Below are 18,591 nucleotides of genomic sequence, written 5' to 3'. Positions count from 1 at the left end.
GTCTTCATCCCCTCCTCTGCTGCTGCCTCCAGCCTTTTTCACCAGTTTGTAAAAAAAAAAAAAAAATCTGGAGCTAGCATGACCTAGAGATAAATCTGCAGTCAGAGGTGTATTGAGTGGCGAGAAGTGTGACATTACAGTTCCCTGGGCGCCTCTGTGCTGCTCTGCAGCATGTCGGACACACTGCTCCCTGTCTGTAAAGTAATCCAGAATCCAGAAAACCATGGCGTTGTCCAGCTGCATCACTCTGAGCTTCTCTGTGAGCAGCTGAGTGGCTGGATAGTGTTGAAAGCACTGTAGAAATCAAAGGACATGACCATGCTTCCAGGCCTCTCCAGGTGGGAAGGTATACAGTATCATGGCACCATCCACGCCTATGTGGATGGTGCCATGGAGTCCATCACCAAGGGTCTGAAGTGCTAGGACCAGCTTCCTGAAGGTCTTCATTATGATTGTGCTAAATGACTTACTATACACTGGTTAGATTGGGTGTGTCTGTATTTGTCATGATCAAATGAAGCAAAATGTAGGCCAATAGGTTAATGATGTAAAACCCTATTTATGAGTTTAAAGTTTGATTCCATCTCCACCCCTTTCCACATAACTACCACTGGCTCACACTCCCCCTCCCACGTCTATCACACACACGCCCCCTTGCACCCATCGTGCCCCGTAAGCCCCTTGTTCAGTGAAGCTAGACTGGTGCTGCTGGTCAGGCAGGGGCTTCAGAAATGTGAGCCATTCTGCAGCCATGAGCTGCCATGCAGAGAGCGGGGCCTCTGGCTGAAGTCAGGGCTGAGGCCAGTGTTTACTGTGTACACATCCTGGGGCCCATGCAACCCTGCTCTCATATGGGTAGTTAACATTTAACAGAGAAGAAGCTAGGTCATCACCCTATATGGATGGGTGGATATAGCCCACCTCATACTCCCACTTCAAATTGCAGGGAATGTGCGTAACGAATGACTCTCATTTTCTTGCAGCGTGCGTGTGTGTGTGTGGTGGCGAAGTGGGTAAAGTTGGCCAGAGTGCTGTTGCAGAAAAGCAGTCACTCTCGCTTGCAGCCAGTGTGATGGTGTTGCACCGTAGGGCACTAAAGCAATGATTCATCTTATCAATAAGCAGCAGCAATTTATTCAAATGTATTTATTTATTCAGGTATTATTTCTGTCTTTAAACCTAGAGTGGAAACAACTGTTGTTGATCCTTTTCCTTTTTGAGGAATGATGAATATTTATTTAGGATTGCGTTATTCTCCAGTGACTTCAGATGCATTGAATTATCTACTCTACTTCTCTCAGACCAAAACAACCTAAACAAAACATTGCAATGCAAAGCTCATGTAAGTCAGATTTCCTAATCGATACTATATGTAAACAGGGTCATCTGCTTCCTGTTTAAAAATAAACCAGCCACACAACATAACAATAACTTCTGTACAGAGAGACCAGCCATGGCCTCACCACAGGTAACTATGGGTCAGTTGAAAACACTGCTGCACTGTCCAACCTCAGATGATACAAATGGCAGCAGTATCAGTGCTTTTCAAGGGCAAGTGGTTGATAAATTAACTGACTCTCCTCAGAAGTGGCAGAATATTCAGCCTAGTGGGTGCAAGTTCAATAAATGAAGTATTGTGAATTGGTTTGAGCATATGGATTGCAGAAAAGCTCACACCTCCACCATCTGTTAAATGATATTAACATAGAATAAAATACACAACATCCTTCACTTCACCTGGAGATAACTTTATAATTACATAACTCATTTGGGCTCTGCGCTTTGTCAAATCCCTGCAATAATCCCTGTTATTATCCTCTCTAGGTGGCAGACACAGATGAACTGTGACTGTTGAGGGCATTCCAACTGATGACATCATGAAATTTGAATTTAAAATGGAAATAACTGTTGAAATTTGAAATAGCTGGCAGAATATCAAGCGACAGGCTTCTCTCGTTCAAGTCTCAGCTCGTTGGGCAGGAGGAAACGACATCCTAAACGCAGAGATTGATCGAATGAACGGGTTAATGATTGACCTGACTCCAGACAGCCTATAAAAGCCCAGGATCCTCACCCAGTGGCGTCCCTTTACACAGAGAGAAGACAGGACTGCCAGCCGCTCCCCTGACATCACAGGCACACAGCTGGTGAAGCAGCACTACAGCGGAAACATGAAACTAACACTCATCCTCTTACTGTGTGTCCTGTTGGCTGCCTGGGCGCCTGTCCTCTGTGGCAAATCTGAGGAGCCTCTCCCGCAGCCCGAGGCTCCCGTTGAAACCCGCTCCCGCTTCGCCGCTCTGGATGACGTGCGTCTCCTGGCGAACGGCCTCCTCCAGCTGGGCCAGAGCCTCCGGGAGTTCGTCCACAAGACGAAGGGACAGATCAACGACATCTTCCAGAAGCTCAACATCTTCGACCGCTCCTTCTACCAGCTGTCGGTGCTGGCCAGCGAGATCAAGGAGGAGGAGGAGGAGCTGAAGAAGACCACGGTGGTGCTGAAGGCCAACAACGACGAGATCAAGAGCCTGTCTCTGGAGATGCGCTCCAAGATGGACAGCATCCTGGTGGAGAGGGGCCAGCTGCAGAACAAAGTGGGAGGCCTGGAGGAGAAGCTGAGCAGTCTGTCCCAGGGCCTGGTGACGAGCGAGCAAGTGGTGGAGATCAATGCCCTCAAGGTGAGTCACCTGGGGTCACATTGGAAACACAGGCTTGGGCCTGCACACAGTGTTCCGTCCAGATGTTAGGTGAAAAGGCTTCTGAAATAATCATTTAGATCATGTGGCACTAAAAACTGAAACCTAGACAAATCCTTCCTTGAAATCCTTCCAGGTAGGATGGCAGCTTCTCTCCCAGCTCTTCTAAAGTAACATTTCTGCATAGAAAGAAATTATGACAGCAAAAATTTGACTTTTTTGAAGGTAATGCAAACCTCCATTACACTATATTGTAAATGTCATATTAAAATAAAAAAAATTGCACCAGTGCGCCAAATACTCTGATGTTAGACAATATATGTTAGTAAGAAGTAGCATCTGTTTGTATGCTGTACTATGCTGTTGCATGGTGTTCAACATGTTTTCTCAATGTACAATTGCTAGAGTACCCACTCAAAGTATTATACATTAGGGATGGGACTATATATCGAAATTCAACATATTGCAATACAAAAATGGCACAATATCGTTGGGCAGAAAGATGAATTGCGATATTAGCTCCATTTTATTCTGCTGTAGTTACCGCAGATGAGAAGGCTTGACCAGCATAATTTCACAAGCTCTCCATCAAAATTAGATTATTTGCACTTTGTAATGACATTTTTAAATTGTTGTTTGCATTCTAACAAGCCAGTGCCATGGCTAGAAATATTTGTGGCTCAGAAATAAACAATTCTGCACAGTCAGAACTTTTATTTATTACATCATATCGTGGTTGTATTGAATCGTGAACCCCATATCGAATGGTATCGTGTCCCATCCCTATACATTATATTAAAAATGAAATTAGCATTCTCTAGAAGAAGCCCATTTTTCCCCTTTTTTCCACATCAGGACGTGATCCACAGCCAGGAGCGGAGCATCACAGAGCTGCTGACGGCTGTGAGGGAGCAGAGTGACCAGCTCAACCACCAGAGGATTAAGATCAAGCTTCTGGAGGAGAAGGTGCTTATTATGCCGTTACAGCAGTGCGAGGGCAATTCCACCGAAATTGACCTTTAGGTCGTTATTGTGCAAAAGTACACATTTTCCTCAAATTTCCCAAGATTTTTTTTTTCAGCTGCTTTTTGAGTTATGAGCTCTCAACATCATCAAATTGTATTTCCTGAGTTGGTTGAAAGAAACTTTTATGGAGTGCTGCTGCTGTACTATATAATTTAAATTCTTAAAGCTTAGAAGTACATGAAGGGGCTGTCCATAACTTTTTTCAACCATCTCAGGCACGGCCCTTTAATGATATCATAGGATTGCATTTTCCTTGGTCTTGAGAGCTCAAAACTCATAAAGCAGCTGCAAAATATCTGAAAAACTTGGGAAAATGTCTACTTTTGCGGAAAACAACCCAAAGTTAGTATGTGTGGAATTGCCGTTTAATCCCCAGAATTTCTCAAGAGTCAATCTGAGGATTATGTCCGCAAGCTAAAGTGTTCTTTTTCCATAACAATTTTCTTTTCCAGCTTACTACCAACACATTTGCCCAAGAGACGATTGAGAGGACGCCTGACATCTTTAACACTGAGACACCGACCCTGACCCCTTATCTGACCACCACCTCCACTAACAGTACACAAATTAAGGGTAAGATGATTCATAAAACATGGAGAAACACATTGAGTGACAGCAGGATTTGTAATCTGTTATTTATTTCAACAAGCTCAAGAACCACAGTGGTAATACGTATTTTATTTTATTGTGTCATCGTTGCATACTCATCGATGCTTCACATTCACACCTGAGAGCTGCAGTCTTCTACTGGCCACTAACTGGTTGGGGGTTTAGTGCCTTGTTCAAGTGCAGAAGTTACTGAAAGAGTTTTCCTGCTAGTCTGGGGATTTGAACCGGAGACTTTCCAGTCAATAGTCCACCTCTCTAACCTCTAGATGGCCGTATTCCAGTGGCTAAATTTGAAGCCTCAAGATTGACAGTATGTGTGTGGTTGTCCTTCTGACAGATCTGCCATCAGACTGCAGTGAGCTGTTCAACAGAGGGGAGCGAGTCAGCGGCGTCTACACCATCAGGCCCATCAGATCTGAGCCCTTCATGGTTGTCTGTGACATGAGCAAAGGTAAATCTCACAGAAAGGAAACACTAACACGGGATATGCTTTTGTTGAATCACATTTAATGGAGTCTGTGTTGAGCCCAAGGTGACTCTCCTGCTTAAATCAAGTCATCCACGTTTTCTCTTCATCCCTTCTTTCCATTTAGACGGTGGTACAACAGTCATCCAGCGAAGGAGGGATGGTTCAGTGAACTTTGATCAGACCTGGGAGAAGTATGAAAATGGATTTGGTGATTTTCAAGGTGAGAGATGCTCTTCTCTACTCTAGACTCTACTCTAAGCACATGTGTGTACTGTTGCCAAACCAATCGCCAACTGCCAAATTCTTATTGACTTTTATTTCTCGTTGTGATAATACGTTTTGGACCTTTCTAAGCACTTTAAATAAGCTGTGCTCTTATACAAGAGTGCATGCACCTCTTCATATTAGTGAGTGTTAACACAGGCCAATGCTCCTCAGCTCTGACCTCTTGATCTCTGTGTCACAGGAGAGTTTTGGCTCGGTCTCAAGAAGATCCACTCTCTAGCTGCTCAGGGCAACTCTGTCCTTCACATCCAGCTGGAGGACTGGAAACAGGGTGAGCGCTTCATCCAATACAGCTTTAACCTGGAGGGTCCTGAGAGCAACTACACCATTCACCTCACTCAGCCGTCCGGAGATCTGCCTGACGCCATGCACAACCACACGGGCATGATGTTCTCCACCAAGGACAGGGACAATGACAACCACCGGGACTCCAACTGCGCCCATAACTACACAGGTAACACTGGTGCACCCATGTCAAAGACCTGTTTCATCCAAATGTGAAAAAGTAACATTGTCTGAATCTGAATAGATGAGGAGGAAAGATGGGGGATTCATGAATATATGATTTTACTTTAGGTCCTTACTAAACTATGCAATGAAAGGCTGTTAAAGGGTCGTTTGATTTAATGCTATGCAGAAGAGTCATATCAGAGTTGCTTTTTCTGTACTCCATGTGATTTCTGTCATCTTCCAGGCGGCTGGTGGTTCAACGCCTGCGGAGACACCAACCTGAACGGGAGGTACGTCCCCATGAGGCCAAAGGGCCGCTCGGAGCGCAGGAGGGGGATCCACTGGAGGCCGAGCCGAAGGGCCTCCTACTCCCTCAGGTTCACCCAGATCTCCATCCGCCCCACCTCCGCCTCCTCTACTTCAGCTTCCTCCGAGACGGGCACCTTCCTCTGAACCGACGCCGACGATCTCCTGTGAAAATAATCGAAACAAAGCAGCAGAATACAGTGGTGTCTTTGGGAAACTTTGGCAAAGCTTCATCTGGGCAGCCATGGTTTAGGAAGGCATGGGCGGATAGGAGGATTAAAGTCGATTACATAGGATGCTGACTCAGCTGTATACTTCTGAGTGGGATTGTGTCCTAAACACAGAGCCAGCCAAGAGAATGAGGAAAAGTAAAGTTCCTTCCTATGACCATCATAGGCTCTTATATAATAAGAACATCAAAATAAATTGTGAAATCTGAAAGAGAAATATACTGGAATGTAGTTAGAATTTAGCTGATTGTTAAGATCCTCACATTATGGCATAAGATGTATTTTCAGTCACTGCATCTCAGAGGTTGTACATTATAGTAGGGGAGAAGTGAATGCACACAGCCATCCATGAGCAGTTTTCACACTGAGTCACATTGACTCTCAGCATACATGCATCTGTACTGTACATACTGTATTTTTGTTAAATGTAATATTTTTCTATAACTTAAAATCAAATATAAAATAAATAAAAAAAATATAATGGTGACTTCATGTAATGCTAATATTCATATTGGTGTGGAAGTCCCAAAGGTTGCTGTGAACTTGTGAGTTTGGCGATAATGAGAGAGGATGATAAATGTCTTTTTCAAACTTATGTCTAAATATATTCAAGAAATTTATCCATAGATATGTACCAAATGCTATTTACGGACCCAAATCTACTCTGTGATCTCTTGTCTGTTATTATGGGGTGTTACCTCATTGTCTAACTGGGGTCCTGGGATTGGTCAGGCTCAGGATGGCCTTATTGTGTCAATAGAGATTTGGTCCAGAGTAATGACATTACAGCGAGCTCATCCTTGGCCTAAAAACATCAAACACCAGCTTCGTTTTGACGCCAAGGTCTAGTTAATGAATGAATGTGTGTACATGCCATTACTACATACCAAAACTTCCTGAATGTTGCACTGGGAGTTAACATTAGACTATGGGTAGAAATGTTATTTTATGGCTTAACAATCATGTCGATCTCACTTATAGTACTGTACTATAGCAACACTCCTTAATATACTGTAGATGGCAGCACTGTTCTGTATCACAAAGACTTCCCCTTTCCACACTGATTTGATTACTATAGCAAAGAGAGTTTTGAGAATACACATCTTTTTTTAAACCTTTAACCCCTATAATTAGCATTTGGAATGGATTGCATATTCTATATCAACCATCCGTGCCTCTATTTACTCTCCGATTACCCCTCTCACTGCCTCTTCTCACACTAGGCTTTGAGAAAGGGTAAAACATTAAAGTGATATCCTCTCCTAAAATAGTGCTAAGAGCATCTCATATGGGAGATGCTGTCCTTCTCTTTGCATATCATCATTCCCAGCACAGCTGCAGCCACACACAGACAAATTGCCGCCATAACACTTCAATACTTCCATCCACACATACACACACACACACACACACACACACACACACACACACACACACACACACACAGGGCCTGTGACTGGGCCTGCAACCTTGACAGTGATCTCCCTGCACATGTGTGAAGGAGCGTCTTCAGTTACTCTGCACACACATTAGTTTGAGAGGTTATTTTGGGCTTCAGAACTACCCCTCTACCCCTGTACTTCCAGCCTGTGTGACATAATGGGAGGAGCTAAGACTTTTCCCTCCCATTCTCTTCCTATGCACCATTCCCCCTGTCAACTGACGGGGGATTCTCCTCCAAACAACGGGTTCCCCAGCTCTCCACTCTTCGTGTCTATTGTTGTGGGTTGGATCCTCCATTGGATGCCATGGACAACAGTCCTCTGCAGGTGTTGACTGTCCCTACGGCCCCCTACCCTGACCAGAGACCGGGCACCAGCGGCCTGAGGAAGAAGGTCTATGTCTTCCAGTCCAGGAGGAACTACCTGCACAACTTCATCCAGAGTATCTTCTCCTCCATTGACCTGCGTGACCGCCAGGGGTCGACCATGGTGGTGGGGGGAGACGGACGCTTCTTCAACCAAACAGCCATTGAGGTCATTGTGCAGATGGCAGCTGCCAACGGGGTCAGTGTCACCGTGTGTGCGGATTTACTTGCCTTGTGTGTGTTTGCGTGTGTGTGTGTGTGTGTATATGTTTGCGCACGTGCATGGATGTGTGTCCAAGTGTCACCATGCGTGGATCACTGGATGTTTGTCAGTGTCACCTGCCCCTGTCATCTGTTAGAGGTATTTGTCAGTTGTTGTCATTGGACTACCAGGCACATGTCTAATTAATTACAAGCCAAGTTGCAGCTTTTGACCTCTGCTCATATTTTAAAGGAAAAACAATGGAGATCTCTCAAGAGCCTGAAACTATATTTCTAAAATACAAATTTGTGCTATTATGTTATCATCATGTTTATAATCTTCATGATGAATCCTTTTCCTTGTGAAATAATAGATATTTGCCACCTGTAGTCTTCCTGCAGTATTTATCTATGTAGGTGACACAGGCTGAAAAGTGAGAATTTAAATTGCTTGGTTTCACAGATAACCATTCTATAAATGGGCTCACGCTGGCATCCAGTTATAATTGCAATTTAGGACTTTGCTGCTGCCCTTATCAAGTGCAAAGTACAAAAGGCCAGTATCTGTGAATAACAGAAACACAAGCAATGCAGTAAAGCAGGGATTGCAAGAGACAACAATGCAAAGGGAACTGAACTGAAAGGGAGAAACTACAGTACAATGCAATACAACAGCAGAATATCAGAATACCATGCTGAGAAGTAAAACAGGAATGCTGGCTTTGTTTTTAGGGGTTGTGGTACATACAGGCAGGGAACCACTGCTGTGTCCAGCTCTACTTGGACAACCTGTCTTGAAATAGAAATGTATGAAACCTGTTTTGTTATCGACCCCCCTGCCAGCAGCGCTAATGTGTTCTCTGAGGTCCCCGGGCTTAAATTAGAGAGCTTCTGATGCTTTCACAGATGGAGGGTATACTTAGAGGGATTTAAAATAAGTTACACATGACAGCACCTGTGCTTAATGTGCTTCAACTGCAGCCCATTAAATGAAATTCTAGTCCCAGTTAGATCCGTGGATGAAGCATGGCACACATAACCTGATATTCAGTTGCATTTTCTGCCCTCCCCTACTCCGATATATTAAGATACAAGCACATGCCCACCCACTCATGCGCACACCTGCGTGACACTTCCTCAGGTGGGCCGTCTGATCATTGGACACCATGGGATCATGTCCACGCCGGCTGTTTCCTGTGTGATAAGGAAATACAAAGCCATTGGCGGCGTCATCCTCACAGCCAGCCACAACCCCGGCGGACCTGACGGAGACTTTGGCATTAAGTTCAATACCGCAAACGGAGGTATGGTAACTGGAGAGGAGGAAGGAAGCAGAGGTGTCGGCCAAGTGCAAAATAGTGTTATGACAGAAGTCAGACAGACATTTCACAAGGTGTGGTTCCAGAAAAGTAGCACAGACACACTATTAAGATAAAGTTTGAGACTTTAGACATAAAATCTGTGACAGATTTCAAAAAGTACGTCAAAGAGATCAGTATAGTGTTAATAGTGATAATGTGATATGTACAATGTATTCATAGTGTTCTGTTACATCGCCACACGGCCATCTTGGTAGGAAAATAACAGGTTATTGTAATAAATTAACAGGTGATTATAATCAAATGACAGCCACAGCCAATGAGTTGTGTATATGGTAAAGCACCAAATTGGTAGGAAATGCATGTGAGATAATGGGAATACTATGAATATGCATAGTTATAATTCTGCGGTACAATACATGTGAATATCTGATGAATCTGATGGTTTTTCTTCTGCTGTGTAACCCTGCGTCCAGGACCAGCCCAGGAGGCCGTCACAAACAAGATCTTTCAGATCAGCAGAACCATCGAGGAGTTTGCCATCTGTCCCGGGCTCCGGGTGAACCTGGCATCCCTGGGCAAACAGATGTTTGATCTGGAGAACAAGTTCAAACCCTTCACAGGTGAGCAGCAGCATAAACCTATCACTCATAACTTAAAAGCAGGAGAGGATAAATGAGAGACTAAACAGAACCAAATACGTGGATGGATACTAGAACAGGGATCAGATTCCCTCAAGCTGTGTTGGCACTTACAGAAATACTTGACAACTGCAAAATCAACTGTAAATTCCCAGTCGATAAATATAACTGAGGGCTCAACAGTAATTAGTGATTCAGACTGAACCACTGACAGGGTATAATAAAAAGAATTAGCACAGATAAGGCCTTGCATTCTTATAGTGCTGCTCAAGGGCTGCAAGCCTGTATGTGCTGCAGTGTAACCTAAAGACACATTTACCATTCTGTCAGTCATTAAATTTGCCAAGCATAAAGAGCTCAACTAAACTCACGTCTTAGCTTATATGATGATGCATGGGTTCATTGACAGTAAATACTTTTTTTTTTTTTTTTGGTTTTGTTTGTGGTTCTTTCCAGTGGAGATTGTGGACTCGGTGGAATCCTACGCCAATCTGCTGAGGAACGTCTTTGACTTTGCTGCTCTGAAGGAGCTGCTGTCTGGTGAAAACCACATCAAGATAAGACTAGATGCCATGCATGGAGGTGAGCGAACCCTGTTCCCGTCTTTACTGACCAAGAGCATCTCATCTCACCAAGATATTCTCTGTTCTGTTGTAAACAAATGGAGGAAAGACTATCTTCTACAGAGATACTCTTTTTGCATTAAAATACTCTTTGCTCTATTGGCTTGAATAGAGATTATCTTATTGCTTTGATACTGAACTTTTTTTTACAACTTTTGTTTTTTATGATATGCAAAGAGAAGGACAGCATCTCCCATCTGAGATGCTCTAAGCACTGTTTTAGGAGAGACATACCATGTAACCGTGACATCCTGGGTTCAAATCCAGCCTGGGACCGTTGTTGCATGTCATCCCCCTTTCTCTACTTTCAACTATCTAGTAAATCTAGATAGTTTCAACTATCTAGGCCAAAATGTCCAAAAAATTATGTATTCAAAAATATTAAAACCTATTCGCAACCCCCTAACACAGGCACACAAAATACTGTCTTAGTGTATTTAGGTTCTTGTCAGAAACCAGGCTCTACATTATACTTGTTTTTAAAGTATTTGTGAGTCATGGGTGTTCTCAGAAGAAAAACATGTTCATGATGCTCACATTCGTCACTTGTTTGCATGTTGCTGACTCAAAGGTGAAGGACAAGTCAGAATAAAACAGCCTGTGGTCAGTACACAAGAATCTGTTTGGCCTCTCGGTCTAAAGGCCCTTCATCTCACTATTGCATGATGTTATGTTGATTCCATGGACAGCAAGTGCTAATCAATCTTGAGTTGACCCAAGTCGACCCCATCCACCACATTCACAGCAATGATAAAGATGAGCAGAGCGTGTCAGTTTGATATAGAAACCCAACAAAGTTTTCAAAAGTATCGTATTATGACCTCGGCCTTGAGGAGAGGTGACACGCAGTTGTAGAAACTGTCGACTTCAGAATGATTAGGTTACTAAACTCAAGCTGGTCCCAGATCCATTTAGAGTATCCCCAAGTGATAACACTGAAACCTTCCCACCCTCCCACCTACATGTACACACAGAAACACAATAAGCCCCTCTCACAGGAAGGCAAGTCATGACATGTTCTGATATTGATAGGGTTCGTATTTTAACAGGATACCACACACCCCTGTCCCATTTACCACGGTGACCCCTGCCTTTCTCTCTATTTCAGTCACTCTCTTATGGCTTTCCTGTAATTAGGCCAAAGGTACAGCCATATTAATCAAGTTTCAAAGAATTTTAAATGGATTGGAACACAAGATTAAGCAGAGCCATAGAGCTCTGAGCTTTTTTCAGTATTTAACAAAGGTAATAAAGTTGTTTCTTGTAACTTCAAGAATCACCAGATCTGATTACCTCGGTTCATCACTAACCCTGTTGTCAATCCAATCTCAGTCTTTTCTCATCCCTTTCTCTGTCTGCTCCCCAGTGGTAGGTCCTTATGTGAGGAGGATACTCTGTGAGGAGCTGGGCTCCCCTGCTAATTCTGCCATCAACTGTGTCCCCATGGAGGACTTTGGGGGAAAACACCCGGATCCCAACCTCACCTACGCTGCAGATCTGGTTGACACCATGAGGGACGGACAATATGATTTTGGTGCAGCATTTGATGGTGATGGGGTGTGTGCATGGATACTTAACCTTGAATGGATACTTGACATTCAAAGGTTCAAAGGTATGAACTGGGCCTGACCCAAGGCCCTTTCCTCGCTTGACTTCTAACCCCTGTCTGGCTCTCTAGGACCGTAACATGATCCTGGGTAAGCACGGATTCTTCGTCACCCCATCTGACTCGGTGGCCGTGATCGCTGCCAACATCTTCTGCATCCCTTATTTCCAGCAAACCGGGGTGAGAGGCTTCGCCCGCAGCATGCCCACCAGCGCAGCCTTAGACAAGTAAGGCCTCGGCCTGGCATTCACATACTATTGTGAAAACCTGTGAGCAAGTTCTTAATCAACAGTTGGGGCCAGGTCAAACCTACAGTACTTTACAGATTTAATCATGCCAATCAAACCATTGCTGTAGATATATAGATGCAATTGCACAAGCACACATTATTTTTACTGTTTCAAGCTTACTGTCCTTCCTTGAATACTCTTTCCTTGTATCTCCTGCAGAGTAGCCAAAGCAACAAAAATAGAGCTATATGAAACTCCCACTGGGTGGAAGTTTTTTGGGAACCTAATGGACGCAGGCCGACTGTCTTTGTGTGGAGAGGAAAGCTTTGGAACAGGTACCTCTCCAGCAAGTGATTTTGACTACAGAAATTTCATTTTAACTGTTTGGAAAAAATCCTTGTCTGAATGAACGACTAATCCTGGGTATTCCAGGCCCTTGAATTACCTAATAGTTACTGATGGGTTTAGTTGAACCAATGTTTGTTTGTGCAGTGTAAACTTCATTACAAATCTTCCCATCTTTCCCCATGTCAGGTGGAGACCATATTCGTGAGAAGGATGGGCTTTGGGCCGTGCTGGCATGGCTGTCCATCCTGGCTACTAGGAGGCAGAGTGTGGAAGATATTGTTAAGGACCACTGGCTAAAATACGGAAGAAACTACTTCACCAGGTGAGCTGTGGCCAGATACCGAGGCAGAACAATGTGGGGCCTGTAACCTGCAGTGTCCTGGTGCTTCAGATGTGTTCCATGATGTTTTGTGTCATCTTGTTCCTCTTTGCTGTTAAATGTGAACACGCATACAGAAGGACTTGACTGACATCTAGTGGCAAATATATGCTGCTGCACATTCTTAAAAGCCTTGCACTGTTCTGATAGATGAAAGTTGGCAAAACAAATGAAGACTTAGGCCAGCAGATATATTAGCAACTCTGACATTATCACCCGATGCTTGCCTACATTTTTGCATTGGACTAGTGTTGGTATCAGTACTTAACCAGAGATACTATCAACTTGAAGTTTATCATAGGCCCAAATCAATTCTAAAATGTACAACTTGTGATGTTCATTTAATTGTAATACAGATGCAATAAATGTTGTCTACAGACTTGTAGTTACAAATAATCTTTTAAAAAAAATGCATTTTGAGTAAGATGCAAAGAAATGTAAATCTTTACACTAGCAAAAAACCTTTTATGTCCTTTTGTGCATGTCCACAACATGCTGCACAGCAAAATTGTCAGTGTTAATTTAACTAAAAAGAGTCTAAATATCAAAACTATGCTAGTGTTTATGTAAGTCCACATACATCACAGTTAATTTAACACTTTTAGATAGTTTTTAACACCCAGACCACAACCATTTCAGCTCTATGAGTGGACAAACAACTCAAACACTCCAATCAACACTTGTCAAATCCAAATTATTGGCACTGAAAACTCAACATGTAACACTGAAAAATGTGTTGTGTAATGGAAAAAAATGATAACAAAGGTAGGCTGAGAGATGGGAACATATCCACACAACACATATTCTGTTGTTGACAGTTGTTGTTGTTGTTGTTGTTGTTGTTGTTATTGTTGCTTGGTCCAGATATGACTACGAGGATGTAGATCTAGATGCAGCCTGTGAGATGATGGAGGATTTGGAGATCATGATGGTGGACAAGTCCTTCGTGGGGCAGAGATTTGCTGTCGGAGACAAAGTCTACCAAGTGGAAAAAGCAGACAACTTTGAGTACACAGACCCAGTAGACAGCACCATCTCCAGGAACCAGGTACAGGACAGACACACCTCCAACTGACACCTGTGATTGGCCAAATGTTTGCAGCATTACCCTTCTTTTGGTTGTTTAGGTTATGTTGGTAAAGTTAGAGGCTGAGAGGCTGAGATACTGGCCTGCAAACCTTCAACACTTCAATGCTTTTTAACTGCAGGGCCTGCGGATAATCTTCTCTGATGGTTCTCGGATCATCTACAGACTCAGTGGGACAGGAAGCGGTGGGGCGACAGTTCGAGTCTACATAGACAGCTATGAGAAAGAGCACATTTTGCAAGACACACAGGTACTATGCGCCGAAGTCCTGAATAAGTACTAAAAAGAAAGTATGTTAATTTGTGCATTTTGGAATTAAATTACCCGCAGACATTTTCACTCTTTGGTCAAAAGTTGCCTTATTTTCTATCTTTTGGACAGCACTTTATGTCAGTGTGTCCACTGATGTCCATTGATGGAGACATGTATCAATAGCATATGCTCCTTATGAAAACCATGTACTTAGTTTAAATAAATAAGTAAATAGTTTTTAACTCTTTCATCTGTGTTTGGGACAGGTGATGCTGGGACCCCTGGCCACTATTGCTCTGAAAATTTCCCAGCTCCATCAGAGGACGGGGCGAAGTGGCCCGTCGGTCATCACATGATTTTTCCCATATGTTGCACCCACCATCCCAAAAATAATGTCCTTATTCCTCTTCCCTGACACGGCACGCCTATGTAGATTTTTGTATCAATCGAGCTTCAGTTCAGAATGTATCAATATTTACAACCTGCAGTAGTTTGCATTTTAGGATCAATATATTCAGTGACTGTGACTGTACCACAATAAACAGCTGCTTATTTTGTTCACGTGTGGTTTGTGAGTTTTTCCCATCAGGCAGCAAGACGGCCTGAATCTTTAATCATTCAGCTGAAAGTGAATTAGAGTGTTTCCACTATAGACTACAGTTTGTGCTCTGTCTGGTCACTGCTTTTAAATTGATGTCTATGCCATTGATTTCACCTTTATTAGCGTCATAGTTCACAGCAGTGAGTCATTGGTAGCATGCAGTGCTGTTCTGAAAACACCAGCAATCCTAGAGATGAAAACAACTAAGCATGACATAATGTCCTATTAAAGGCAGCTTGTGGCTGAAACGTAACGGTTTAATTTCCTACTCTACTGTGAAAACATTAATACCTTTTTCATCTCAATGACTATTGCCACAATATTTAGTAAAATTCAGCTATGCTCACTCAAGATGAAACAGTGTGATTTCTTGGAAAGGAGTACCTTGCACTGCTGGAAGAAAGTAATCAAACTTGTTTATAGCCCAAGAGCAGAAACCAATCTGTCTTCTCTTGAACGGCAACTGTTTCCAGCGTGCGTCCAGGTCCAGTACTCATTTTCAAAGTAATGAAGTCAGTGTATCCTGCCATAAAGCCTCAAACTATTATTTGATTCATTCATGCTTCTTCATTCAAGGGAATTAATGTTCACTCAGAGAATAATGACCTGCTGAAATTGAAGTCGGGTGTGTGGGGTGGCAGGGAGCTGGAGGATGACTGACACACATGCACACACACACACACACACACACACACACACACACACACACACACACACACACACTGTTAATGTTACCAGTTTCTAAAACAAACACAGTAATGTGATCACAGTTCCATAATAAATTAGAAATATAAGTGATACTTTGATGATGAATTCATGGATAATTGTGTAATGAGAATGGTTAATCATGGTTATGAAATGATAACTTTATTAAAATTGCCATCTGTAAACTGCAGTTTATTTTGCTCTTGCAATGACACACTTCCCAATGGGGATCATTTCAAGTTTCATCTAATCTAATAATATAAATGAGACCCAGTTAGAATCAGAATAAATTGTTTTACTTCATATTATTTTGATTCTGCATGCAAAATCACCCAAAAGTGAATGAAACCCAAAAGTGACTGAAAACATTCTGCATTACCGGGCTTCAGTGAACTACAGCATAATGTCAGCAGGTGAAGCTGTAATAGAAAACGTTTTGAAAGGAACTAACCTAACTCTGGTGGCTACATGATTTCCATTTGGCTGTCTGGACAGCAGCAGCATCAGTCCTCTGACAACTGGTCCAGCTCTGTGATCACTCATGCCCTTTGAAGTACTGTATCCTCCCAGTTTCGTCTCCATATTACTGTAAACTGAACCTGAACCCCCACAGGAGGGAGACAGAACAGGGAGTTTTGTCATGGGTTTATCTGAGGTCGCCTTTGCGTGGGTTTCAGTTTCTGCCGGTGATAGACGGAACATTTCGGTCAGAGATTGCAGCACTACCTGAGAAAATAGTGAAGCATAATGTAATAAAAATATGTTCACCTCATCATGGTGTAGTGTAAGTGTCTTTAGCAGAGGTAGCAATTTGGAAACAATGAAAGACGAGAGATGAATATAGCTGAATAGAATTTTGAACAGTATTTTGAATGGAATATAAAATAATATGTTTATCTGAGGACTGTTCAGTCCTCCTAACCACTCAACAGATGTCATTTTCGAGGTCAAAAATGCTGGGATGCATTGTTGTTTTTTTTGTTTGTTTGTTTTTTCAATTACATAAAAAAAATATTTTGGACAGAGAATGAATGTCCTAAGGGAGAAGAGAAAATAATAAAGCATGTTTTTTTATATTTGCATAAAAAAAAATAAAGCATAGCATTTCACTTTCAGGATATATAGACTAATTACTGTAAATACAGATTTGCATTTCCTTTACTAAACTAGTAAAACCAAAGACCAAGTTTTCAAGTTTAGTGTTCAGGAATACTGCAAGAGCTAAGACGAGACAGACTTACCATCGTTTACTTGTAAACAAATATACCGCTTCCGAGTCATTACATGTCCGATTTCTGCATTTTCCACTCCAAAATAAAACTTTTAACCACTAGAACACAACAACTATAACAACTTAAATCTGGAGTCAATCGGATTTAAGTTTTGGTCGGTCGGTCGCATGCAACACATGCAATGAGTCATATTTTGGGCTCAAACATATGGGAGAGTCGTACACTTTCATTTTAACACAATACTTTCTTCAAACAAAATGTTTTATGGTTTAGTACAATAACCTCTTACTGTAATGTCTGACAAGGCTGGAGAACATTTTGGGAGGGACCGTGCCTCCATGCAGAACATTTCAAGAACCTTGATATTCTTAGGTTTGTGCTTGTGGACTGCCCTCTTCAATTCAGACCGCAGATTTTCACTAGGGTTCTGGAGACAAGATGGCCATTGCAAAACATCGATTTTGTGTTCCCGCGACCATTTCTGTGATGATTTTGATGTATGTTTGGGGTTGTTGTCTGGTTGAAAGGTCTTTCCATGGCCAAGTCTCAACCTCCTGGCAGAAGCAACCAGGTTTTGGGCTAAAACATTGTGATACTTGGAAGTGGAATTCATTATGCCATCGATCTTAACAAGATCTGGACCACTAGCAATAAAACAGCCCCAAAGCATCAAAGATCCTCTACCATATTTCACCGTGGGCATCCGGTGCTTTTCCTTGTATGCAGTCGTCTTTTGTCGCCAAACATGCCGATGGTGTGCATGGCCAAAAAGTTCCATTTTGGTCTCATCTGACCACAACACACAATTTCAATTGTAGTTCCAGTGATACTTGGCAAAGTTCAGGCACTTCAGTTTATGGGTTGCACTCAGTAAGGGCTTCTATCCTGCAACCCTTCCAAAGAGCTTGTTGACATGGAGGAGGCGTCTAACTGTTGATTTTGACACTTGATAACCTCAGCATTCCACTCAACTGTGCAGTTGTGAAACTGTGATCCTTGGGTTCCTCTTTGCCTCCCTCACCATCTTCCTCCCTGTTCATGGGGACAATATGCACATGCGTCCTCTTCCTGGTGAATTTGCAACTGTTCCAGATTTCTAAAACTTTTTGATTATTGCCCTGACTGTGCTTAGTGGTATTTTACTATCTGTCTCCGCGCTTTGATTTTCCACAAAGTGATGGATGACAAATGGATTTTACATGTGTGCAACCTCATATTTTGACCCCAGTGAAACAGGAAATGATGAAAGCAATACAGTTTCTGGATTCTGAGATCAATAAAAAAAAAATTTGAATTTTATTTATTTTATACAATAAATTTAGCTCATTTTCATGAAGGGTGACAATAATTCTGGAGTTGACTGTATATGTATATTGCAATTCCTATATGATAATTTCTGAATTTTATAATGCATCAATTCACAGTAAATGAAAAAACACTTGACTGACATGGACTGATTGCAATGCAACACTGAATTTATTTTTTGCAG

General features: G+C 42.4%; 2 protein-coding genes across 2 annotated transcripts; both read left to right on the top strand.

Moving 5' to 3' along the window:
- Positions 1-2,171: 2,171 nt before the first annotated feature.
- Positions 2,172-5,988, top strand: LOC139926110 (angiopoietin-related protein 3-like). Its single transcript, XM_071917701.2, has 7 exons — positions 2,172-2,678; positions 3,552-3,662; positions 4,175-4,295; positions 4,669-4,782; positions 4,925-5,020; positions 5,267-5,539; positions 5,780-5,988. The coding sequence occupies exons 1-7, from the start codon at positions 2,172-2,174 to the stop codon at positions 5,986-5,988; spliced, it is 1,431 nt and encodes a 476-aa protein (XP_071773802.2).
- Positions 5,989-7,819: 1,831 nt separating this feature from the next.
- On the top strand, positions 7,820-15,065 carry LOC139926103 (phosphoglucomutase-1-like). Its single transcript, XM_071917688.2, has 11 exons — positions 7,820-8,077; positions 9,221-9,383; positions 9,875-10,021; positions 10,496-10,621; positions 12,029-12,219; positions 12,341-12,495; positions 12,718-12,833; positions 13,033-13,168; positions 14,090-14,273; positions 14,434-14,562; positions 14,831-15,065. Exons 1-11 carry the CDS (start codon positions 7,820-7,822, stop codon positions 14,918-14,920), a joined length of 1,695 nt encoding a protein of 564 aa, XP_071773789.1. The 3' UTR covers positions 14,921-15,065.
- Positions 15,066-18,591: the final 3,526 nt, after the last annotated feature.

Source organism: Centroberyx gerrardi, chromosome 13, assembly GCF_048128805.1.
Source record: "Centroberyx gerrardi isolate f3 chromosome 13, fCenGer3.hap1.cur.20231027, whole genome shotgun sequence".
Taxonomy (NCBI): Eukaryota; Metazoa; Chordata; class Actinopteri; order Beryciformes; family Berycidae; genus Centroberyx; species Centroberyx gerrardi.
This window is presented reverse-complemented; position numbering and strand designations above follow the sequence as displayed.

Coding starts and splice junctions, on each gene's coding strand:
- LOC139926110 (XM_071917701.2), top strand. CDS start 2,172: ATGAAACTAACACTCATCCTCTTACTGTGTGTCCTGTTGGCTGCCTGG. Junction 4,783..4,924: donor TGTCTGTGACATGAGCAAAG/GTAAATCTCACA, acceptor CTTTCCATTTAG/ACGGTGGTACAACAGTCATC. Junction 5,021..5,266: donor TGGATTTGGTGATTTTCAAG/GTGAGAGATGCT, acceptor TCTGTGTCACAG/GAGAGTTTTGGCTCGGTCTC.
- LOC139926103 (XM_071917688.2), top strand. CDS start 7,820: ATGGACAACAGTCCTCTGCAGGTGTTGACTGTCCCTACGGCCCCCTAC. Junction 8,078..9,220: donor AGATGGCAGCTGCCAACGGG/GTCAGTGTCACC, acceptor ACACTTCCTCAG/GTGGGCCGTCTGATCATTGG. Junction 13,169..14,089: donor GGAAGAAACTACTTCACCAG/GTGAGCTGTGGC, acceptor TGCTTGGTCCAG/ATATGACTACGAGGATGTAG.